The sequence below is a fragment of the Macaca nemestrina genome, chromosome 1 (genome assembly GCF_043159975.1).
Source record: "Macaca nemestrina isolate mMacNem1 chromosome 1, mMacNem.hap1, whole genome shotgun sequence".
Classification (NCBI taxonomy): Eukaryota; Metazoa; Chordata; class Mammalia; order Primates; family Cercopithecidae; genus Macaca; species Macaca nemestrina.
Window position 1 is genome coordinate 220751450 of NC_092125.1, and position 27109 is coordinate 220778558.

Here is a 27109-nt window from a genome sequence, read left to right on the forward strand (position 1 = left end):
GCGCGGCGGCCGTGATTCAGCAGCGGGGCCGGCCGGCAGGGCGGGAGGGCGGCGATCGCAGGGCCTGAGCGGGACCGCGGGGCGGGAGCGGGGCCGGGGCCCGGCCGAGTCCGGAAAAGGTCACCGAGACGCCGCGGGCGCCGCCGCCCGAGCCCGCGACCCGCCTCGCGGTCGGGCCAGCAGCGGCGGGGGCGGCAGGGCGGCGTCCCAGACGGGCGTGGCGCCGGGACCGGGCGGGCGGGCGGGCCGGGGGCTCCTACCTTTCCGGCTCTTGGGGGAGCTCCGCTTGCTCCGGGCGCTGGCTCGCTCTTCCTCAATCGCAGCTGCTATCTCAGGGTTGTCTTCCCCATTGTACCAGACCAGGAGCTCCTCGCCCGGCGCGATTGGCTGCGGGGAAAGAAGAGACAAGGGCCGGGCCAATCAGAGCGGCGGTTGTTGGCGGGGGCGGGGCGCGCACCGGGACGCGGGCGGGAGCGGCGCCGATGGCAAACAGCTGTCGGCGGCGTCGCGCGCACCCAGCCGGCAGGAAGGGCTCCCGGCCCCGTGCGGGCCGCGCCGGCGCCCGGAACCCTCTGCTGGAGGGAGGACCGCACCCGCGGCGCGGGGCGAGGGGCGCGGAAGGCCAGGTGACGAGCAGCGGAGCCCGGGTGCTGTCACAGCTTCCTCTTTAAAGCCTCACGACGGCCCACGCACGAGAAAAAATAAAACATGGGACCATTTTAAAAGCTCACGAAATCTAAGTCGAGGAGAAATATAAAGCATAACTGAAAAGCGTGCGGCGTGGAAAGCGGAGTGCTGAAAGATAACGACCAGCGCGCATTCCAGACCAAGAGCAACTTTAACAGGACAACGAGGAGGAACCACGCGCAAGCACTTACAAATGCGCCGCGGTTTCTATCCCAGAGCCGCCAACGGGAGGCCGCCCGGGGCCACCAACCTGCTCGGGTCCAGGGAGGTCAGTGCCTCGCCCTTCGGACCGGACATCAAACTTCCACATTTTAACTTTTAAATACAGCAGGAAGTATTTCCCATGTATTGTGCTCCTAAACCATCACATTCTTAAGCCACGTATGGCTGGAAGCAGTGAGGGCCACCATCAAATTGATTCCACCCAGAACAAGATCCCGAAGATCCACTGAGTGCAAAGTTCACACCCCTAGAATTTGGGGAAACATCTTATTGGTTTCTCTCACAGCGATTGATCTGTGAGAAAAGTTTCAAGGCTATCAATACAAGTAAAATTCTATCTAAAATCCACTGAATACAATGAGAATCCATGAGTCCAGCCTGATGTGAATGAATGCAGGAATGACCAAGTAAATAAAAAGGAAAGCTCTTCCTTAAAGGAGATCCCAACTGATCAGTAAAAAAGAAATGTTGGAATTAGAAAATCGTCATTTGGCAATCATCACAGTAATGATTAATTCGGGCAAGAATCATAAATGGATGCTAAAAGCAGGTAAAAGTTTGAGGAGTAACAAAATACATAGCCTCAGAATATCTCCCCATAAAATATTTATTACAAAAGAAAAAAACAACACTTTTGTAATAAGACATATCAACATCATATGTCTCCTGATATAATGCACAGAAAACAGAGCATCACTTCTGGTAGATTTCTGCCCAAAATGCATACATCGAATCTAATCATGATGAAACATAAGAGAAGCTCAAACTTTGGGACAGTCTACAAAATAACCAACCAGTTCTCAAAACTGAAAGGTTGTAAAAAAACAAAGACTAAGGTACCAGCCAAACACATGAGACATGACAATCCAATGTGAAAACGTTTTCTTTTCCTACAAAGAGATGACTGGAACAATTGACAGAATTTGAGTCAGGTGTACATATTACCTAATAAAACAATGTGTTGCTGTTAGCTTCCTGATTTGGATCTTTGCACAATGGTTATCTAAGAGAGTGCTCCTGCTTTTTGTTTTTTTCTTTTCTTTTTTTTTTTTTTTTTTTTGCAGGGAGGGAAATTCCACCTACAGTTTAGAAACAAAATAGTTCCTCACTTCAACATACCTTCTAGTCTAGATAAAGCCCCTAAAAGTAAATATTACTTGGTTTAATTCACTGCAGAACTTGTTTCTATAGTCCAAATTTTAAAATATTCTAAGTTATTTAAAAGAAAAGGCAGCTGCTGTTTCCTTGGCTCTCCCCCACCCCTAAGAAGGCTAAAATCTGCCTTTTTCTTACTTTTGAACCAATACATGATTTCCCTTCTTGAATCAGTTAAATCTAACCAAAAAACTTACTTTAATATATAAGATATCAATGAGTTAAAACAGCCATCACAAACACCTTTTGGCATTCTGATGAGCTAATCTGTTGAAACAGCAGGCTTATGTTAAAGTAAACTGTTTCTAGATTATATAAATTCCAAATGTACAGTTTCTCTATTTTTTGTTATGTCACATATTTAAGAAATGGTGCTGTCAACTAATACTTGAAATGACTAGAGTTCTCAGAAATATGTAAAGTCTTAAAACCAATGCAAAAAAGAATATGGGAAGGAGTGAAAACAAACGCACTCCCCATTAATTCCCCACTGAAATGACATAACCAGAGAACTGGCTAGAAGATACTACCGGACATTTTCAAGATACCTCTAAGAATAAGAACTTAAGTTTCCCTGTTCACTCCACTGCAGTTGTCAGTGAAGTGATAACTGAACTAGCAACTTGGTGAGGGCGCTCATAAACTCTACTTGGGAGGGCACTCATGTCCTAAGATGTTCTTGTTGCTGCAAAACACACAAAGTAAAAACACACCAGAATCTGTATCACAAATCAAATATAAAATTTCTAGCACTGGTGAAGTGTTAGATCAAGAGGAACATATTTGTTAGCTGCTAAATAGCCTTCAAAATTATTAGCGGGCATAGTGGCTCATGGCTGCAATTCCAGAACTTTGGGAGGCCACGGTGGGCAAACTGCTTGAGCACAGGAGTTTGAGACCAGCCTGGGCAACATGGCGAAACTCTGTCTCTACTAAAAATACAAAAACTAGCCAGGCATGGTGGTGTGTGCCTGCAGTCACAGCGATTCGGGAGGCTGAAGTGGGAGATCACTTGAGCTTGGGAGGCGGAGGCTGCGTAAGCCAAGATTGTGTCACTGTACCCCAGCCTAGGAGACAGAGCGAGACCCTATCTTAAAAATAAATAAATAAATAAATAAATAAAAATAAACAAGTAGTAGAAAACAAAACACCACAAAAATTATTAGTAACTTGAAATGGTTATATTACGGAGCTATATATGCTTCGCAACTTTATATTAAAACAGCTACACCAATAGACCCTATGAAGAGGAAAATAATAATTTTTTTTTAAACCAAGGCTTGTTTTCTTCCATACTATATTGTGTTTTTTTCTTCTTCTGTACAGGTTAGCATTTTTAAGTCAAATTCAGAAGAAAAGAAAAATTAATCCCTTCAACAATGGAAATATAAATCCACATTAAAAAAATAAAGTCAAAAGACCAAACAACCTCTTTTTAAATATATTTTGATATTAAAGAAAAAATTAACAACAACAAAGATTTTAAACTCTTCCCACTTTCTCTTTGGGTTCAGACAGGTATAAAACCAAGAATCTGCTCTATATTCTCTTGTTTAAACATCAGCATATATAAATAAACTTGAAAGTTTACCAAACAAATTGGGAAGAAGCAAGGGTTCTAATATTCCTTATACTGGATAAGGAATAATAGAAAAATGTGTCAGAAATATTAGAAAATTAGAGAAGTATTCCAGAATCGCTCGAAAACACAAAAGTGCATCCAGTCATACCCACCTACAATCCAGTCCCCAGCTCGGTCTTTTAAAAAGTCATCGGTCAGCTCTCGGCCTCAACTCTCCAATGGGTGAACAGCACTTAAGCCTAAAACTCACCCATAGCCGGGCGTGGTGGCTCATGCCTGTAATCCCAGCACTTTGGGAGGCCGAGGCGGGCGGATCACCTGAGGTCGGGAGTTCGAGACCAGCCTGACCAACATGGAGAAATCCTGTCTCTACTAAAAAAATACAAAATTAGCCGGGCATGGTGGTGCACGCCTGTAATCCCAGCTACTTGGGAGGCTGAGGCAGGAAATCGCTTGAGCTGAGGAAGCGGAGGTTGCTGGGAGCTGAGATCGTGCCATTGCATTCCAGCCTGGGCAACAAGAATGAAACTCCGTCTCAAAAAAAAAAAAAAAAAAAAAACCTCACACATCCCTGTGGACCTCACCAGCCTCATCTCCTAAGATTCCTCTCCTCCTCCCTCCAGCCACATGGGCTTTTGTTCTATTCCTTTAAAATAAAAAACAAAAGCGGTGGCTCACGCCTGTAGTCCCAGCACTTTGGGAGGCCAAGGTGGGCAGATCACGAGGTCAGGAGTTGGAGACCAGCCTGACCAATATGGTGAAACTCCGTCTCTACTGAAAATACAAAAATTAGCTGGGTGTGGTGGCACACGCCCGTAGTCCCACCTACTCAGGAGGCTGGGGCAGAAGAATCGCTTGAACCCAGGAGGCGGAGGTTGCAATGAGCTGAGATTGCGCCATTGCACTCCAGCCTGGGCGATAGCACGACTACATCTCAAAAAAAAAAAAAAAACCATTAGCTTATACTTACTCCAAAGCCTTTGCTCCTACCACTCCTCTTCCTGGATTGCTCTTCCAGCAGACCTTTGCGTAGCCAGATCCTTCCTATCCAAGGAGTGCGGTTCAAACGTCTTTCCTCAGGAAGGCCTTCCCTGACTCACTGGAGACAAAGCAGCCCTCTCCTACCTAGCTAGTCTCTTATCACATTTTACTGTCTTAACACACTAATCGCTACCGGAAATTACTTTCTTATTTACTTACTATCTGCCCTTCCCCTGTAACACGGAACATCCACCAGACCAGAAATCTTGTCTGTCCTGTTCACTACCATAGGAGAGAACTCGGTACACAGCAGACTCTCAATAAATATTCACCAAACTAACGAACAGAGGAATGAATAGATAGCAGACTTAACAGCTAACTTTCAGGAATTTTAAATCGTTTTTAATCATATTACAAACAAAACCAGTGCTGAGATTTCCCAATTATCTGGGTGTAATAATAATCTGAGAAGATACAGAGCCCACAGAGCATCACATGTAATTTCTTTAGAAAACCTAACCCACGGAACACTTAATCTAGAAGAATAGAGTTAAGATAATCACTAGTAAAAAATCTGAGAGGCTTTGTACATACTTGAGCAAATATCAAAGATCAAGACTGGGGGAGGTCTTCAAAAATCAGAACTATGTTATTTCGGACAAAGGTAAAAATAATAGTACTAGTATAGCTAGTTAACACTTGAGGACTTACACTGAACTAAGAACTGTTCACAGAACCTTATATATATATAGGCTTGTTTAACCTTCACAACAAACTATGAAGCAGTTTTATTATTACCTCCATTTTATGGATGAGAAAACTAAGACACAGAGAGATCCTTCGCATGGTCACATATCTAGAAGCCAAAATTTGCTCACAAGACAGTCTGCTCCAGAGTCCCCACTCCTGACCGTGACACCATACCACCTTGTGAAAAATAACAGCAATCATTTATTAGCACTTACTAGGTGCTGGAGCTCTATCTGTATTCACCCATGCAATCATCACAACAACCCTATGAGGTCAATACCGTAATTACCGGTATCTTACAATGAGGGAACTGAGGCACAAAGAGGGACTTAGCTAAGGTTACAAAGCTAGTCAGGTCACACCTGCTTGCCTTGGGTCACAGCAAGTCAAGATCTAAAACAGGCAGTCTGGCCTCAGAGTTCACTCTCCCAACCACTATTCTATCTTGCTTCTCAGTGTTTCTGTGAATTTGCATCAGAGATGAACACATTTTAACTTGAAGTATAATGAAGGAATTGCAGTGTCCTAATATCTACATGAGCTTGCATGCCTTCAAAACTTCCTTCCTGCCGGGTACGGTGGCTCAAGGCTGTAATCCCAGCACTTTGGGAGGCCAAGGCGGATGGATCACGAGGTCAGGAGATTGAGACCATCCTGGCTAACATGGTGAAACCCATCTCTACTAAAAATACAAAAAATTAGCCGGGCGTGGTGGCGGGCACCTGTAGTCCTAGCTACTTGGGAGGCTGAGGCAGGGGAATGGCTTGAACCCAGGAGATAGAGCTTGTAGTGAGCCAAGATCATGCCACTGCACTCCAGCCTGGGTGACACAGCGACACTCGTGTCAAAAAAAAAAAAAAAAATCTTCCTTCCTATTACCTTGTTGTCTCATATTCATCCCCTAGTGAGTATTTCATCTCCACTAAGATTCTACCTCACTGATTCAACCATATGTATTTCTCACTTTAAATACTTTTGAGAAACAGAATGCATTCTTGAATCCAACTTCAAACTCCAATATAAGAAAATTGTAGAGTAATACCTACTAGAAAAGCATGCTACTACGATCTAGCAGAATAAAAATTGAAAACAGGTTTTTAAAGTCCTAAATAAGAAAGTGTAACAAAAAATCTGCAGGGATTGGACACAAGGACCTGGGTATAAACGTGGTAAAAGTCAGTCTAGTTGGCTAACAATGTCAGGAAAGATGCAGCAAAATTAAACAGCTACAGGTTAACTAAACTTCCAGAAGGCCTATTGCCACGCCACTAACAAAACACAGCACACTGCAAAGCTGGCCACAATTTGAAATATGTGCTCATCAAAAGTGTTCAATTCCATGGAGATCATTTTTCTCGTAGACTATTCTCCAACGTATGACATTTTTAATGGAAGTGAATAAAGAGAAATTTGCCTTATAGCAATTTTGCCTATCTAATGCAAAAAGCAACAACCATCCATCTTAACAGGCTTGAAATTTTGCCTTAGAATATCTCCATGTATAATGTGAGGATCTGTCTTTTTTTTTTCTTTTTTGAGACGGAGTCTTGCTCTGTCGCCCAGGCTAGATTGCAATGGCATGATCTCGGCTCACTGCAACCTCTGCCTCCCGGGTTCACGCCCTTCTCCTGCCTCAGCCTCCCGAGAAGCTGGGACTACAGGCGCCCGCCACCATGCCTGGCTTATTTTTTGTTTTTAGTAGAGATGGGGTTTTACCGTATTAGCCAGGATGGTCTTGATCTCCTGACCTGATAATCTGCCCACCTGGGCCTCCCAAAAGTGCTGGGATTACAGGCGTGAGCCACCAAGTCTGGCCGGATTTGTCTTCTTTTTTTTTTTTTTTTTTTTTGAGACGGAGTCTCGCTCTGCCGCCCAGGCTGGAGTGCAGTGGCCGGATCTCAGCTCACTGCAAGCTCCGGCCTCAGCCTCCCGAGTAGCTGGGACTACAGGCACCCGCCACCACGCCCGGCTAGTTTTTTTTGTATTTTTAGTAGAGACGGGGTTTCACTGTGTTAGCCAGGATGGTCTCGATCTCCTGACCTCGTGATCCGCCCGTCTCGGCCTCCCAAAGTGCTGGGATTACAGGCTTGAGCCACCGCGCCCGGCCGGATTTGTCTTCTTAAAGAATGTGACCCATGAAAATGAGGGAGACACGGCCTTTCTCCACGAAGAAACGCAGCAACACTCCACGTTTCCTCACATTCATGTCCCTGAATGTGCTCCATAACCTCATTACCAATCCTAAAACATGACTTTCTTCTTTTCAACAATCAATATCTCCAAGGAAAAATCTGGCAAAAGGAAGAAACATGTTCTGTTCAATTTCTATTCTCAGTAAAATTTAGGGAAAAGAAAAGCTAATCCAAGGCTGCATTAATATCAAAGACTAACAATGTGTATTCAGTTAACACAGACCCACCATACCTACTGATAGTTTCTTACAGTTGGATAAATCTGCCAGACAGTTCCCAATGCCTCTGTGTCATCGGAGGAGGGAAGCAGCTGCCACATGCTTAACTCATCAGTATCTTTAAAGATGCACTGTGTAATTACTTAACACGATCTTCATGCTTTAGCTCCCTGACACACACGGCAACCATATATTAAAACACAGAATCTTGAGAGTGTGGATGAAGTACTTCCAAATATAATCCTTTCCAGGTCTGCAAAATCATTGTCAGTCACAACTAAGGACAGCATTAGAAAAACATAAGCAGGCCCAGGCATTGTGGCTTGTGCCGGTAATCCCAGCACTTTGGGAGGCTAAGGCAGGTAGATCGCTGAGCCCAGCAGTTTGAGACCAGCCTGGATAACATAGCAAAGCTCTGTCTTTACAAAAAATTCAAAACTTAGTCCTGGCTACTCAGGAGGTTGAAGTCCGAGGATCACCCAAGCCTGGGGAGGCTTAGGCTGCAGTGAGCTGTGATGGAGCCCCTACACTCCAGCCTGGGCAACAGAATGAGACCGTCTCAAAAAAAAAAAAGGAAAACATAAGCAGTGTAACTAACAGTAAATTAATTCTAACACTGTTACCTTTAAAGTTTTATAGTAAATGGCTCTGTTGATTTCCAGTGGGAATAAATTTTGCTCTTCTCCTGAGCAAGCCCAATTCACATATCGCAGCCAGTTTCCCTTCTCTGGATCAGTGGCATCAATGCACATCCATCCCAAATTTGGGTAATATACCTTGAAAATGGAGAAAAATAAAAAACTTTTGTTAAAATAGGAGTATCTTTAAAATGTTTCCATTTTTAACTTTTAAGGATAATTCTTTTTCATTATATGCAAGTACTCTATATAAAGCATTTCATAAAAACAAAACAAGCGACAGAGAAAAGACAAATTCAAGGTGAAAACTGGAATTCAAAAGTGTAATTCTCACTATTTTTCTACTTAGGCTTGTTTCCACCCGCCCCACCACCCCCGCACACACACACACACACACTCTCTTCAAGAGCTACAGTTAACATGCTTGATATCTCCAAATGCTTTACAAATATGTACACAGAGACAAATGACAACTATGCTCCGTAAAGTGTGACTCAGAAAGGAAAACAGCTTGCAGTGGTGTTCACAGCACAAAGATCCCAAGCTTTCTGGGTTGCTCCGCTAATCGAGTATGGCACCTGGCCCTGCCACACTATACAGTTCAGCAGGTCCCTTTCTGGCAGGGTTCACAGGGACTTCAGGAGTGAACAAGCATTGTGAACCAGGCACATGGGTGACAGGATATGATGCTTCTGCAAACTCAGCTGACCCTTAAAATAGACTCCATCCAAAGCATCTGCAAGGATGAAGGGGCAATGGAACAGACTCTGGGAAATATCAGTGGCCTTCAAAAAGAAAAGGACCAAAACTTTAACCCCTTTCAGGAGTCAAATCAAATCTCCTCTTGCAAGAAGCCTTCCCTTCTCACCCACACCAATTCCTCCCACAGAGGCTTCCAGCACTTATTTATCATCCTTCATTTTAAAAGAACATCTATTTGGCAACTATTTTTAACTTTAATTTTGTGTATACATGCATATATATATATACACACATTTTCCCAAAACCAGTCTACAAAACACTCGAGTAGGCACTGAAACAGAACTGCAGAATCAACTGGCTGACAGACGTGCTGGGCAAAAGAAATGAGTCTTTTACTTTATTTTTAGGAAGAAAGGATATAATCTAGATGTTTCCATTTTTTCCTCATTATTCCCATCATTCATGCCTTCATCCCTCCCTTCCCCACATTAATCACCTTTCTTCACTGCACCTTTCCTTCTGGAACAAAGCTCCCACTCTGCCCACTGATAGTGAGGATGCTGCTCTTCTGGGCATGCCTGGGTGTCTAGGCCTGTGATTGCCAAGCGGCAGCATCCACCTTACTGGGCCGTAACACCGCCTTCTTCCTCTGGAAAGTCAAACATCAGGCATAATGCTACATGCCTGACATATTATCTCATTTAATCCTATGTAGCAGGCTTATTAGCTCTCCTTTCAACATGTGAAAATTGAGGCTCAAAAGTTAAATAACTTTCCCAAAGTCACCTGTTTAACTGTCATAAAGAAGGGCTTCAACTCAGATCTGCTTGTCTTCTATTTATCACTGCCTTCCTTGACCATCCTGGTTAACTGAACTACCAACATCTAATGAGCATCTACTGTGTAACAGGTACCATGCTACAAGGTGCATTGTAGTTACTTTAATCACCATAGGCACCAAGGAGAGTATCTGTACACAGTAACTTACACAGACATTATTCCCCCATCTGCAATATCAGCTGCCCCTGGGCTCAGGGATAGTAAGTTTCACTTTAATTTATTGCAGTGATGACAGAGTCCCACTCACTCCCCACCCGAATACTGGCACAGCTACCAAGACTGATGAGACTGCAGAGACAAACACAGACAGAGTTGCCAAGAAAACCACACAGTTCACAAGGTAGCTGGAGTCTATCTACCTGCCTCAGGATAAAAATACAGGTTGTGCCAGAACTTCCTGGCTCTCAGGTCAATACAGCCATATGCAAAAAGCAAAGTGTTACAGTTGAGTAAATTTTTTATTCATACGTAACTCATTTTGTTTCAGAGGAGACTAAGGCATCTTCTAAGTCATACTGACTGATGTACAAAAAGGGAATAGTTGTTTTTGTAGAAAAAGATGACACTTCAATTTTTAGAAATAGGCCAAGAAGTAATTCACAAATGAATACACGTAGCCAAAACCTCGTAATAGTAAACTCAGTTAATAAAAAATAACTTGAAAGTTAAAACAGTTTTAACCTTTTAAATGGGCACACACAAAAAATTTTTCTTAAAGATAGGAAAGGGTGTGGAAAAAAACAGATATTCCCCCAAACACTGCTGATCAGAAAACAGATTGATTTTGGAAAGAATTTAGCAGTACCTGACCAAAAAAAAAAAAAAATCTTTAAAATATACACACACTAACCAGCACATACACTTGTAGGAATTCATTCTAATGAGATCATTGGACAACTGTACCCAGATGTATATACAAAAATGTTCACAGCAGTGTGGTTTACTGTAAATTGCTTCTAATTCATGGCTAAATGGAAAACAATATGGAATTAACTCAGTAAATTATGGTCCATCCATATAGCTGAAACCTAAGACACTAAAAAGTACTGTGGTACAAATGATTAATTAGATTATATGGCAAGATTTATTTCCTATTAGATATACCGATATACTTGAAAACTTTTTCCAATAAACATGCATTATTTCTGTAATTAGAAGAGAGCAAAGATAACCAGATGTTGTGGAAATACATTTATCAGCATAAAGGCATTCACAATACATTTGATTGAATAAAGCATTTATAGGCCAGGCATGGTGGCTCATGCCTTTAATCCCAGCACTTTGGGAGGCCGAGACAGGTGGATTATGAGGTCAGGAGATCAAGACCATCCTGGCTAACACGGCGAAACCCCGTCTCTACTAAAAATACAAAAAAATTAGCCAGGTGTGGTGGCAGGCACCTGTAGTCCCAGCTACTTGGGAGACTGAGGCAGGAGAATGGCGTGAACCCGGGGGGTGGAGCTTGCAGTGAACCGAGATCGCGCCACTGCACTCCAGCCTGGGCGACAGAGTGAAACTCTGTCTCAAAAAAAAATAAATAAATAAAAAATAAATTAAAAAGCATTATAAAAAGTATTTTTAAAGTATGTCATTTTTGTTTTAAGCATATGAACACATGAATATGAAAAGAAAAATAATCTGAAACTAAATACATTAAAATGTCAGCAATGGTTTTCTCTGAGAAGGGGGATAATCCGTAATTTTTATTTTCTTTAATTTTCTATCTTTCCCCCACTGATTTGGTATATTCTACATGGTAAAAATGGGAGGAAGGTGGGAAAAGCAAGTTAGTCTTCTGAATGAAAACCTAAGTTTGAATGAAGGTAGCCAAAGGTCTGAATGGTCTGCTGAATGCTAAGCTAAAATCTTCCTCATCTTCCTCTTCCTCCACAGATATTTCTAAAAATCTTATAGCTTTCACATTTTTATTGAGAGTTCAACTTATGTTTAAGAAACTGAGATTAAAATGTGTTTTCATACAATTCCCATCTTACTTGGTCAAACCTTTGTTTCCAATCAAATTAATTTCAGTGATTGACACACCGACCCTATCTCCAAAATGTGACATAATTTTGCTTCCTCTAACTATCAATGAATAACTAATTTCCAGATCTTTATAAGGGCCAACAAATATTCAACTGACTTGATCCCAGAGAAATACTACCTTATAATCAATTATCTTTTTATTGATTTAGTCTATAAAACAGTCCTTTTTAAAAAGGCAAAGGTATCTAATTATGTACCATGAAAAATGAATTTTGACAAGTTAACTAACTTTCAAATTCAAACTCCCTACTTCGAAAGAACGAAGAAAGAGAGGGACCACTGAACCAAGCAGTGGGCTAGATGACTTACATGTTATTTAACTCTTTTAAGAATTTATAAAATAGGCCTGGCGTGATGCCTATAATCGCAGCACTTTGGGAGGCCGAGGCAGGTCGATCACCTGAAGTCAAGAGTTCGAGACCAGCCTGGCCAACATGGTGAAATCCTGTCTCTACTAAAAATACAAAAAATTAGCTGGGCATGGTGACAGGCACCTGTAATCCCAGCTACGCAGGAGGCTGATGCAGGACAATAGCTTGAACCTAGGAGGCGGGGGTTGCAGTGAGCTGAGATCGCCCCATTGCACTACAGCCTGGGCAACAAGAGCAAAAGCTCCGTCTCAAAAAAAAAAAAAAAAAAGAATTTATAAAATAACTATGAAATATCACTAAGCTCCTTTATAAGTAAACAAACTTACGGAAGGTTGGTAACTTCAACAGGACAATTAAGTCACTAAAAATCACAGCCAGGATTCAAACCTGATCCCCTCATTTCTTCCTATGCCAAAATAAAACAGATATGCAGACAGGCAAGGAGTTCTCAGCTTGCCTTTCTATTTTCCCTCTTTCCAGACCCTTCTTTCCATCCCTAACCTCCCACAAGTTGGTCAGGCCCTACCTCCTTTCTGCCTCTACCACCTAACAGAGACTGAGTAGTAATTCTTGTCAAGCAGAATGTAATTTTCATACCACCCAATTTCCATTCAATTTAATCCAGTTATAAAATAGCTATAAAATAATCTAAATTCAAATTTTAGTACACGTGCCAATTTAAATACACATTCAAAATTAAATATTTTATGCTATATAGAGAAAGGTTTGCAGAGAACAAACCAAATTATTAGTTACCTCAGGGGATAGGAGTGAGGGTTATAACTTATAGCCTTCCTTATCATCTACCTATTACATGTATTAATTCAAATTTATAAATTAAAAAAAAATTCTGATTCAACTATTGCAAACCTACCATCATTGGAATCCTCAACTGTTCACCTATAAGCACCTCACTCAATCAAAACTTACAATAACCAGCTTATTTTGATAGAAACCACTCAGGAATTAGGACAAGGCAATGAAGAAACCTCCTCATACTATAGCAACTCCCATGTTGAGAGAAAATTTATCTTCACTCAAACCAGCTCTCCAAAGTTATAGAGTCTACAGCAATAAAACCATTTCTGCTGGCTGTTCTCTGGATTTCCCTTCCACTGCACGTAACCTGGGGCTCTAACACATGGAGACAGAATCTCTCTTGGAGACCTGAGCTCCCATTTCAGTGGGCCTTTGTCCACACCTCCTGAGGCTCCTTTTCACATTTTCATTTTTCTGGGGATCTAGCTTGTTGAATTTCCAATGTTATAATCTACACCCTGCTTTGCACTTCCCCTGTCTGTTCCCAAAAGATAGGCAGGAGGTTCACATTTAACCTCCAACGAGTGCCCGTCGGTAAACCTTGACTCGGAGAACTTTTGGATGTCAGTTCTGGAATCTACACCCTTTCCCATTATTATTCCCATTTTCTTGGTTCAAAATACAGCCCATATCCTCTAACATTAGGGGAAAAAGCGATTCTAGGCAATAATTAAGAGATTACTGAATTGGTAATCTTTTTTTATTTCAACTCATATTTGTTAATGAGGAAAATATCTATAGCATCTATTTTAAAAAATCATTGATATGCAATAATTGTACTTACGGAGTACATGTGTTATTCTGATACATGCATAGCATGTGTAATAATCAAATTAGGGTATTTAAGGATATTCATCACCTCAAACATTTAATGGGTACAAACATCCAGGTAGATAGAAGGAATAAGGTCTACTTGGTTATATTTTTAAAAGAACTCTACAAAAAAAAAATCATCATCCTCCAATCCAAGTGTTTTTCTTTGGTGTTCAGGTTCAACTAACATTAACTGAGCCAGAGATGTCTATATCAACTAATTTCATATACATTATCTAATTTGTAGTAAAACAAATCTGGTAGGAACTTATCCTCATTTAAAAGTAGGAATAAAGAAAAAAAAGATAATCTCACTTTGGTAAAAAAGTCTTTCAATGAAAGCCTTTTTTAAATAAAGGATTTTATTGACATTGCTACCTAGAAAATACTATACCTTCTTGGTATGTTCAAATTCCAGTTGTTTTTCAGTTACAGAATTAGACACCTGAAGGGTTTGCTGAAGATTGTAAAACTGACATCCTACAAAATTAACTTCCTGGTGACCACAGACAAAAATGAGTCTTCAGTATCAACTACTTCACTGCTCAGATGACTGTAGGAGATCCGAGACTTATTTTAAGAACTATTCTAATACATCACTATATTCTAAAATGTTCTGAAAATACTAGAATAAGGGAAATAAAAGAGAATCTAACAGGTGACAGCACATTTTATTTCAATAAGCACACTTGTCAGAGCACATTTCCCAATACACAAGTGACTTTTATAGAGATCCTAAAACACAAATTTAAAAAATAAATAGCTTGGCCTCTCAAGCCCTTGAAGCCGCACTAACAGAGCCTCTCTTTTAAAATTAGACTGACTAGATTTTATACTACAAGTAGACAAATATTCTGGAAAATCTCCCGACAACAAATGCACAATGAATGTTAACTGGTTCACAGTAGGCACCCAATGAACAGCCACTGGACAAATAATTTATTTTCACTCTTAAATCAGAAGTTCTATCTATGAACCATAGATGTTTAAGAATCCCATATAATCCTATAGGTAACATGAAAAATTTTGTGAACATATGTGCATTTGTGTGTTTTCTGGGGAGATTCTCAAAAGGGTCCACAACACAAAAAAGTGTTAAGTCTCTGGGCTTTGCTAACAGGAAGAAGACTGAATAATCAACCAAGAAACGGGCTCCTGGCCTGATTCCAGGACTAATATTCTAAGAATATTATTTTTAAAAAGGCCTTTATTTTAAAAAGGCTTTCATTGAAACACTTTTTTACCAAAGTGAGATCATCTTTTTTAAATTTATTCCTACTTTTAAATGACAGTAAGTTCCTAATAGATTTGTTAGGAACTTCATGAAGGCACGTAGAACTCAGATTTCTCTCCTGTGGAAAGATCTAGGTCATTTCTAGTATTCCTTTATTCCACAAATAAAAATTTCCGTGAGGTATTACCAGTAGTTTATAACACCACAAACATTTTATGCCCAGCATGGTGTTGAAGAACTTAGGACAGTGCCTGGTACGCGCTAAAAGTTTAATAGGGGTTAAATGAATGAATAAACAAACTCTCAAAGAGAATTTTTTTTTTTGCACCAGACCAAGCTGCCAATCTGAGTACAAGTTAACCTGTTCAAAAAGATCACTTAATTCTCTGTACTTCAATGTCCTCATCTGTCCTGCAGCTCCTGAGAGAAGAGGAATGTAATTGACTCATCTGTTTCTATGACAACCAATTCTACAGCCATCCCACCTTTAATTACTTTGTTCAAAACCTATGCACTGCTATTAACCACTCAGCTTCTCAGCAAACCTGAAACCAGACATCACCACATTCACTCCTACTGCTACTCTTCCCGACACATCAAGACCAAGGCTGAGCAAACTTTCTGTAAAGGGCCACACACAAATATCTGCAGTTTTGCAGGCCATTTGGTCTCCATCACCACTGCTCAACTCTGCAATTATGGGGCAAAAGAAGCCGTACGTAATATTTAGATGAATGACCATAGCTGTGTTCCAATAAAACTTTACTCATGAACTGAAATTTGAATTTTATATAATTTTCATATGTCACAAAATGTTTTTATTTTTCCCAACCATTTAAAAATGTAAAAATCATTCTTAGCTCCAGCGCTGAAACAAACAGGTCGCAGGTTAGATTTCCTTAGTGATCCAAACCTTTTCCCACTGCTAAAAAGCAGCACTGAGAGCTGAAAAGTACTTTCTGAAAAAAGGTTCTGCAGAATCAGCTGGCTGACTTCTCTCTCTTCTTCTTGCTTGCAATTTTAACTTACAAATCATTTGAAATCAGAAGAACTGAGATAGCGAGGACTATAAAACTCACCTGTTAATATTTAATCATAGCAGCGCTGACTGATAAAAAATGTTTACATATCTTTTAAAAATTACATTAAAGTCTTCTCATTACACAGAGACAATTTCTCTATCAATCTTAACTGACATGGAATTTTACTTTCTTCCCTCTATCCTCCTGACCTCAAAATTTGTTGCCTGAATGAATAAAATGCAAATATTTATAGAAGCAGTGACCACTGGTCTTCCTCTATAAAAAATGATATTTTTAACTATATAATATTAAAAAGATTAACAATACTGGATTTTAAAAGGCTGGCAAGAAACATATACCCTTGGTGGTTGTATAAATAATTAATAGTACAATCCTTCTGGAGGGAAAACGTTTGGCAAAATTTATAAAAAGTTAAAATGTATATAACTTTTTGACAACATTTATACTTATAGAAATTTAAGAAAACAGACAAGTCAACACATATTTATATACAGTGAGTTTTATACTTTGAAGAATTATTTATAATCATAAAAACATTAAAATAATTTAAACGTCCAACATAAGGCTTGGTTAAATAAATCATGAATGGTATACAATGAAATTCTGGGTAGGCGTAGGAATAATGATGTAAATAATCCAGGTGCAGTGGCTCGCACCTGTAATCCCAGCACTTTGGAAGGCTGAGACGGGCAGATCGCTTGAGCCCATGAGCCCGTGAGTTCAAGACCAGCCTGGGCAATATGGTGAAACTCCATCTCTACCAAAAATACAAAAATTAGCTGAGCATAGTGGCACAGGCCTGTCCCAGCTACTCAGAAGGCTGAGACAGGAAGACCACTTGAGCCCAGGAGGCAGAGGATGAGCTGTGAACATGCCACTGCATTTCAGCCTGGGCAACAGCGAAAGACCCTGTCTCAAAAAAAAAAAAAAAGGAAGGAAGGGAGGGAGGGGAGGGAGGGAAAGAAACAATAACGTAAATAAGTAGTCCACATAGATATGTCCACAAGATACTGAAAGAAAAAAAAGCATTATAAACTGCATGTACTGTTTGATCTCAATTGTAAAAATTTCTACATACGGGTTGTAAATGTACCAGTGTATATGTGAGGCTGAAAACAGAGAAGCAGCGAAGCAAGGAGTTAAAAGAACATTCAGGAAGATGTTCACAGTGGTTGCGCCTGGATGGTAGGAGTTTCAATGATTTTTATGTTCTTGTATATATTTTTCTGTATTGTTTCTATTATGTTGCAGTGAGCATGTATTAATTTTAAAATTTAAAAGATTTATTAGAACATATAACACAAAGAGTGACCGCTAATGTAAACTGTGGACTTTGGGTAATAACGACGTGTCAATGAGGGTTCATAGGCTGACAAAGGCCCCACTCTGCCGCAGGAGGTTGATAGTGGGGAAGGCAGTGCATGTGTGGGGACAGCGGGTATTTGGGAACTATCTGTACTGTTTGCTCAATTTTGCCGTGAACCTAAAACTGCACCAAAAAAAAAAGAAGTGTATTTAAAAAAAAAACAAAGCTTACTAAAATAATTCTTATCCAAGCAATTCTAAAGTTCTGTTAATTAGAAGCAATTTGAGTCCCACAAAAGTACATCTAAAAGGCTTTTATCAGAGGTGGTTTTAAAATACGGCAGATTCCTCGGCGCGGATGGGGAGAGTCAAGAGAACGAAAACACCAAGTCCTGAGCGCCAGCTAGCTGGTGGCTCCCTGCCAGAAACCCATCGAAGAACGCGCTCTCCTTGTAAGAACCTATTTTGTGCATTCACCCTGAGGATACTCTACTGTTCCTCTCCTGTTATTTCTGATTTAACAGAATGTTTTCAGTGAAAGCTTAGAGAACTTAAGACTGGGTTAGATAATCAAGGGCTCAAGGAGAGCAATTTAACACTTTGTCTTAGATTAGCTTTAAGATGGAATTCTGGCTGGGGTCTAAGACCCTGCTGCTAAAAGATAAGATGGTCTTAGGGGATTTGATGGAAGAACAAATACCCAAGATGAGATTCTGATGATAAGCCATTCCTGTTACATTAATACAAGGCATTCTGATGCAGGTCTGAGGGTAAGAGCAGAGTTGGAATAAATTAATGGGAAACTACTAAGTCTTACCTCAATGTTCATTTTATTCTTTCTAAGAAATATTTACATTATAATTTATACTTCCTTTGCCATATACACACTTACACATGTATGTCACATCTATTGACTTTTATTTTAACAGAGCAAAAGGCTTACAGGTTTCTATAGCAAATGTATACTTTGTAGTCAGAACTACTTGAATGAGTTTTTTTTAATTGCAGGAAGACAAAAGCCACCCTTGATAAGAACTAGGATTCTTATCAAGGATTTGCAAACTCTAGTAGTACAGCATATAAGAAGTATCTTACATTAACAATGGGATGTTAACAGGTTTATAGAAGAAATTCTAATAAGTCATGGTTCCAAATTCTCAACAACTATCGAGTCATACTATGTATGAATCTCAATGCAAATGAAGCTTAATTTACAAAAAGGACTATTAATAAATGATACGATATGCCCAACAATATCAAGTTGTTACATGGGATAAAACAGGTACTACTAACTTAAGTTTAATATTGATGGCACTTGTTCAAGATTAGTGTTATAAACACAGCACTAGAGTAAGCAGTTTCTGGTTCCTTGACATTATTCTCACTAAACGTAGTGCTAAACCTGGTGAGCAAATTTGTTACTTTCCCTTGGGAAACATCTAAAATTAAAAATGCAGTTTATTTGGGAGAATAATTTTGTGTCCAAGACATTTTTAATCACGCAGGCATTATCTTAACATTTTTTGGCCAGGCAGCTTTTCTACAAACACAGAATTCTTACACCTCAAAAGTGGTGAAATAACAGAATGCAATGACTCTTGTGGTAAATCCTCATTTCCTAAGACACCCCCCTTTAAGAGTCAGAAGATACATTATAACAAATTCATAAGAAACAAAGAACTCAAAATTATTGGGAGAAACTGTCGGATTTTTTGAGTTGGGAAACAGCTTAGAGCATGAAGAAAAATAGCAGCGTACCTCAACCATACAAATGCCACAGAACTTCTTGATGAAAAGTGTCCACACATTTCCTAGCCATATTTTATTTTTAGGCTTTTATATGTTAATGTGTAAAAAACAGATGTGATTCAATTTCAGACAATCTAATAGGAATGCTTTTCCTCACCAGCCAAAAACTTAACTTGTTTTGAAAAGGAGTCACACCATGGAGCTCCTTTAAGAATTCAGGGGGCTTCCAGGGGGCACTGACTTGAACTAAATTCATCACAAATGCTGAATTCCTATGCAATACCCCAGGGAACAACAAAAGCAACAATGACAAATTTGATCTTCACAACTATCCTAGGAGATATCTTTTATCTCTGTTTTTTAAATTGAGGGTTTTCTAGCCCAGAGGTTATATACCCTGCTCCAAGTCACGAAGCTAGAGGTAGGATTTGAACTCAGGCAATGCAATGAAAACCTTAACTGCCTCCCAGTGAGGCAGGGAGAGATGCATTCTAGTTCTGCATCTACAGGCCTCTCGAGTGGAGCCCCACAGAGAAGGAGAGCTCAGCTCTGTCTCCTGACTGCTTCCCCTCTCAAAGGAGCGTGCAGATGCCCTGCTGTCTTCCAGGATTGCTCAGAAAACATGAAATTAATAGATGAAAAACTCCTGAAAAATTACAAGCGCTACATATGAGCCATATGCTAAATATATCCAACTCTGAATCTCCTAGCAACACCGAAATTACTTTCTAAAATATAGAGAAGAACCTAACAGTGCTTTCTTTGCAGCCACCATAGTGTCTTTTATGGGGTTTATCTGGAAGCCTGTGAAGTGACAAACCATCGAACAGGAAGTCAAAGTCTTAGTTGCAAAGCAAAACACCTTGGACACGGCAATATAAAACATGGATTTGACATTTATTGTTGAGGACAGCCAAGCAGTTTCAAAATACAAAAGCATATATAAATAGCAGTCTGTATCCAGGGAAACACATTTTCTCTTTAATAAAAATATTCTTGATTTTAAAGAACACATTAAAATGATTGTTTTAATTTCAAAATGTCAAATTCTGAGAGAACAGAATAATTATTTCATAAAACTCTGAAAAACAAAGAATCAGAATTACTTCTTACCTCCCACATGTATACATTATTCTTAACCTGAGATCTTTTTTTCTTATCACCAACAAATGGCCCAAATTTTTTGCCTTTTAAAATTGGTTTAGTGGCCCAGACACCTAGAAAATAAAATCAGTATTTTTATAATGTATCATGGTTATTTTAAAGATTGAAACCATTAAAATCAATTAAGTTTCACAAAATAGGTAAAAGGCTAGACTGCCTAAATCAAGCTAATGTTAAATAGCCTGAGATCAAGTTAAATTAAGTCAAGTCCTCAATGGGGATTTTTATTTTTCTTCTTTATACTCTTCTGTTCTATAAAGAACCTACATTGTTTTATAATTAGAAAAAAAGTTGTATATATTTTTTAATGTTTTACATGTAACACTACCCATACAGTAGGATCACAAATACTTGAATAACAGTCACAACAACTGAAGAGAAAAAATATTGGAATGGAGTGAAACTACAACTGATTTTTAAACTCCTCTGTCTGCTTGTCTGTAAAGTTCAAATTGTCCCTAATGAACATGACTTGTTCTTTTAAAGGGTTAGAAATATAGTTTTATGAATAAATATTTTTGAAGTTCATTTGCTTAAAGTGGAAAACGCTTTCCTGCCTAACTAAGCTTCCTGAAAACTTAGCTACTGGAATGGCTCACTTTTCAGTTTCTAACAGCCAAAATAGCTGTTCATCCACAGTATTCTTAGGGTTATTCCTATTTACTATGCACTGACCATAACAGAAAGAGATTTAATGAGCAAGCAGGCAGTGAAATGGCAGGAGTCTGGCCCAGCAGTCAACAAACTGGCACATAGCAGCACCTCAGATTGGTTCCCTCACCTTTTGGCTTCAGTTTCCTCATATACGGAATGGGGGGTAAAGGCTGGGCCGGTCCTATCCTGCTAGGATGTACAAATCCCACTTTTCTGTAAGTCTGCTATGAACTGCATTTGACAACAACACTAACAATCAATTAGTTGAGCTATAAAATCAACCACTTTCATTTGAACAATATATTCAAACTGCTCAATGAGTAAGTTTCCAGTGAGAATTTTTAAAAGCATGTGTTAAAATTTTTTCACACACGTGTACATATAAATTGGAGTATCGGAAGTACATCTAAAAAAAAGAAACAGGGATATAAATATGATGTATTCCAAGACTGTATTTTGACTGAAGTTTTACAATTCACTTCCTTAGCCTTCTGTCTAAAGATTAGGCCACAAAAAGACCAAACACACACAAGCTTGGTTTGTGTTCAAGGAGAAATCCCAGCCAGAAGAATTTAGATACACTCACAGCATGTCATTCATTCAAGTATCTACTGAGGGTCCACAAAGTGTCTGGTACTGGAGGCACAAAGATACATAAGAAATAAAGGCACAAGAAACAACAGGGCCAAGTGTAAAAATAATTACAAAACAATGAAGTGAATATAATGGCACAATCACGCTCATCATGGTGAAATCAGAGAGAAGGGAACAACACATTCTGTGGGGCGAGGTTCAGCAACGAGACTCATAGGAGGAGGACACTTGGGCAAGTAAAGAAGGATGGGACGTGTGTGTGTGTGTGTGTGTGTGTGTGTGTGTGTGTGTGTGTGTTTTCCCAGTTTTATTTTTATAACCCATGTCCAACCTGGATTCTTGACTGGAAAATGCATCAACACCATAAAATCTTCTAGGTCAAGGGTAAATCCGCTGCTTTTATGGTGTGCTCCCTACCTGACATGCCCCTGCAGGAAGCCGCACTGCCACCTGCTCTTTACTGCCTGACTTGCTCCGGGACAGGAGGAGTACTCACCAATCCGGGTCTTGTCAACAGCAGAAGGGAAAAGCCTCACTTCCTCCGGAAGTCCTCGCAGCACATGTTCGGGTACCTCAGCCAGGGTCTCGGTGGCCACCGCAGGCTCAGTAGTGTTCTGCAAGTCAAGAAATAGAAGGATCATAGCAAAAGAAAGAAAACCCAAATCGTGGGGTTGTTTTTTTTTCTGGTTCAATAAGCAAATATGCAAAAATGTAATCAAAACCTGAAGCTGGCAAGCCAGACCAAAACGATGATGTCAAGCATTTGAGGAGCTGCTTTGATGCTTGTTTGTAACTGTCCAAAGGAAACCACTGCAGCCTTCAAGCATGTCTGTGTTACTCTATTTTGTTCCAGCCACCTGTGGCCATTTGCAAAACATGATAATCTCTGGCACCATACTGCTTTAAACTCAAATAGAATCTGGCAGCAAAATATAGCATAAGCTTACTTCTAAATCAAAGGCTACCATCAGTACCTTAGCACATTTAAAAAATAAAAACCAACACTGCCCACCTTCAATGAATGCTTTCAGCACACACCACAAAGGCTACTGGGGCCCTCCAACCCTGCCCCATCCATGTTGCCCTCCAGCAACAACCCCTAACTGGATGGGGCCTTGAATATTCCTTTCCAGAACACGACAACTTATTGTGGTCCCTCACTGCAAGTGCCACCTCTCCAGGAAACAGTAATTTACCGCTGTTCACCAAGTCACTAAACAGCAAAATCACCAGGATATCACCGAGTTGCTAAGAAACAGAGAATTTTTTTAAATCACTTTTCAAAGTTCATGCTGGAATTCATAATCTTAAGAAAAGATTACTATTAGGTACGTATGTAAGGAAGGGAGAGATTTGAGCCAACTGGTAGAATATGACTGTTATTTTTTGATAACTTTCAAATCAAAGGAACACCAAGGGTCTAGTAACCGGTACATCATATATCCTACGGAGCTGATGTGCTTATCCAGTCTAACTGATGTGCGTATCACAGCACTGCTAAGAATGATAGGCTTTGTAGTCTGAGTGTGTTTCATTTCACTGCACAGGGAAACATTTCTCCAGAACTTTTAAAGGAACCAACATAAGCAAAAGTAAACCCCCAAACAAAAAAGATCAATTTTTCCGACAACAATGAAGCTCTTGTCGTCCTCAAGAATATATGTACAAAGAAAAGAATATCATCCAAACTGGTATACTCTCAGCATTTCAATTTTTGGTTTATTAATTATCAACAGTCTACTTCAAGAGAAATAAATCTCACAGTCACAAACATGGTCATCTACTCTCTGGCCTGCTTCAAGCTGGAGAGCCCAAGACAGGGCATCTAGAGACAGGTTCGTCTCTCGTGCAGAGCTGAGCCAAATGAGCCTACATTTCAGACACATAAATGCTTTGTTCCTGCTTGATTTACACCTTTGTCCCAACAATATCCCCGAAACATTTTCAAAACATAAGATAGCCAATTAGCCCCAGAAAATGGTCTTACTGGTACTTCCAATTAGCTAAATTGTGAATAAATTAACTACAGACATTTTTCACTTCTAAATATAGTGTCCCCGTTTTTAAATTCTTAATCTATAAGCTGGATTTTTGGAAACGTGAACAATTTATTTCCAAAGAGGGAAAAGGTATTACATTGGTAGTTGCCATTGGCATCCTAAGCTACATAATGATTATTTCCTAACACTGATAAAGTAAGTGACATTAACAAATATTAGCCAGAGTGATGTCCTATCAGTACTGGCCATTTAGTAAAGTAAAAGGGGGTCTTCTTCTTCCGTCTCAGTTGGGACCCTAGGCAAACACGCAGCACCATTTATTCTCCCCAGAAGCACAGCTGATTTCAAAAGTCACCGTGTCTGCTAACCTAAACGGATACTTCCAGGCACTTTCACAGTGATTCTAATGACAACTTCATATTTACTGAGAACTTCCTTGCTCAAGGCACTGTGCTGTCTTACGTGCTGGGGAGAATTTACTCCAAATAGCCCAAGAAACAGGTGTTATCAGTGTCTCCCCCTCTCCACACAGAGCAGGGAATTAGAGCTTACGGACGTTGCTTAAATGGCTCAAAGCCTGGATCTGAACCCGTATCTGTCCGATCTGAGTGCCTATGGTCAGTCCTAACCATCATGGAGTTTTCACTTAAGATTCTGCTGGAATATCATCTAAGAACCTCTGCCCTAAAACTTCCAGATTTCCATGGAAATGTCAGCAGGAGATGGTGCTTAAGGCAGGAATGGTCATTCCCATAGGAAATGTGTAACTTCAAGTTGGAGATCACGTGTATTAAAATTTCTGAAGCACCCGAGAACATAAAGGACCTCAGCAGAGAGGCCATGGGAAAAAGAAATACCAAAAAATCCTATGCATTTGTTTATCTGTTTTAAGTCAACCCATTATTTTTTGTCTTTTTTTTTCTTTTAAATTACTCTTTTATTCCACCTCTTGTCCCAGTAGACCCATTGGTTTTCCTTTTGGACTCATACACCCAGTAGAGGAAAGCTTTTTCTGTTATTGTCGTATCCTTCACACTACAAAAGGACCGAACTACAAGAGGAGCACCTCAGCTCACAGCAGCACAACCCAGACACTGGGCAGCCCCAGGGCCGGCCCTCCCTTCCACCCACACCCCCACTGGGCTCTCCATGGCTGTGGCTATGGCTGCAAACTGTCTAGAACATTTCTAGAAAATCAATGATTTGAGGAGTAGAAAGTACACTGGACTTCCTGAATAGTCCAGTCTACTAGTAAATAGTCCAGTCTACTAGAAAGTAGGCTGGACTTCCTAAATAGAACCACCCTCTTTTCTTGCTTGGTTCTCCTTCATAGCTCTTACCACAGTTTTAAATGCTTATTTGTATAGCTCTGTGTTTACTGTGTGCCTCCTCTGTGAGACTGCAGTGAAGACAGATGGTATCTATCTTATTCAATGTTGTGTTCCCCCAGCTTAGCAGTAGATTTCAAATGTTTGTTGTCACTTAAATACTTGAATGAGTGCATGGCTCTTTGTAAGCTAACTTAAAGCTTTTTCTAAAAAGGGGGATAGAAATAAATAAAAGAGCAGGGTCATCTATCAGGAAGTATCTTCTCCACATGAGCCTGAATTTCTTCTTGAATTTGAGGTAGGTATTCTTCTGGATCAATATAAGAACCCTTTTTTAGAAAATGTGGTATGTCATTAATTCCAAGCAATCAATATACAAGTAAACCTTAGGAACAAAGGAATGTTGTCAAAAAGTTCTCTCCCCTACATACTCATAAACTGGGATCTCTTCTTGGTATATATCCTGATAGGATTAGATGTAATATTATATCTAAATGGGTTCATCTTGATTCTTACACTAAAGAATCACAATTTGATCCTGGCACTATTTCCCAGATTGATCTTGTCTAAAATAAATTGCACCATCTACTCTATATATTTATTTATATATTTCCGAATCCTGCTATGGGCCAGGCAATGTTCTAGGCAGCACACTTGTCTCAACAAGGCATCACTCTGGTGAGAAATGGAGACAAAATTAAACACATACATACAACGGCTGATGCCCTGTAGAAAACTCAAGCACAAAAAAGGGGACACATGCCTTCCGATCAATGGCGAATAAAAAAAAGAGGGGAATGTCGGGTGCAATGGCTCACGCCTGTGATCCCAACACTTTGGAAGGCCAAGGCAGGCAGATTACCTGAGGTCAGGAGTTCGAGACCAGCCTGGCCAACATGGTGAAACCCTGTCTCTACTAAAAATACAAAAATTAGCTAGGCGTGGTGGTGGGCGCCTGTAATCCCAGCTACTCAGAAGGCTGAGGCAAGAGAACTGCTTGAGCCCGGGAGGCAGAGGTTGCAGTGAGCCGAGATCATGCCACTGCACTCTAGCCTGGCTGACAGAGCGAGACTGTCTCAAAAAAAAAAAAAAAAAAAAAAAACAAAAAACAGGAAACACAGTCACGGAGTCATGGAATAGGGATGGGGATGCCTTTTCAGACAGACAGGTGAGGCCTCTCCAGAATTAGAAAGGAAATCTGTGACAATATCGGGGAAACATGCCAGGAAAGGAAAACAGCCAGGACCAAATCTCAAATTAAGAGGAAAAGCAGTATCTGGGCAAAAAGACCAATGTGTCCAGAGCAGAGAAGTTGGGAGAAGCAGCTAGAACTGAGGCAGGAGGGGCAGGCAGGGGTAAGGCCTCTGAGAAACACTCATCGCCATTCACTCGTCTACCCATTCACGGAGTAGAAGTCATCAAGCAGAGAGCAGAGAGCAGATCGCAAGCTCTGCAAGGCACCCCAACTGCTGGCGTTCCCAGCACACCCCATCCTTGCTGCCCCTGAATAGAAGTATGTTCCTGTCTTATGGGTTTTTAACACTGATTACTGTGATATGAAAGAAACTAAAGGACTTCTCTGCTTCCCTGTTAGTTGACCTCAATGAGGACTCATTATTTGACTGCTTAATGAAGTACAGTCTTTAAACATGTATCAGTGAACAGATCTGGAACAATAAGTATTAAATTTAACATGTTAAATTTAAGTCAATTTAATGTCATTTAGTTATTAACTATTAATTGATCTCATTAATCCGATGTTTCCAACTTCCTACCTCAAACTCAAAGAAAGTCACTACTCGCTTCTCTTCCCCCAATTAATCGCCAAAGCCTCCCTCATTCATTCAGCCCATTCGTCAGACACTAACACATACTCCCTGAGTGTCTGCTCAGAGCTAGCACCATGCTAGGTGGTAAGGATCAAGGACCCCCTCCTCATGAAGTCCACTGGCTAGAAAAAGAACTTCTCTGTTCCTGCTCCCTGAGATAAGAAACCTTAGAGAGATTTTGATTCATGAGGTT

The 27109-nt window shown here is 40.2% G+C and overlaps 1 protein-coding gene across 7 annotated transcripts in view; it reads right to left on the minus strand.

Annotated features, from left to right (window-relative positions):
- The window catches only part of LOC105473203 (PR/SET domain 2), a 128944-nt gene that overhangs the window by 75994 nt on the left and 25841 nt on the right, over window positions 1-27109 (minus strand). For 6 of the 7 annotated variants that reach the window (XM_071100430.1, XM_071100416.1, XM_011726858.3 and 3 more), the window contains 4 exons: window positions 22256-22373; window positions 20461-20564; window positions 8411-8563; window positions 261-387 (listed from right to left, as the gene is read on the minus strand). In XM_071100430.1, the coding sequence (XP_070956531.1) occupies window positions 261-387; window positions 8411-8563; window positions 20461-20564; window positions 22256-22373 (502 nt within the window). Of the gene's footprint in view, window positions 1-260; window positions 388-8410; window positions 8564-20460; window positions 20565-22255; window positions 22374-27109 lie in introns of those variants that run through there. The other variant, XM_011726862.3, reaches the window with a different exon arrangement.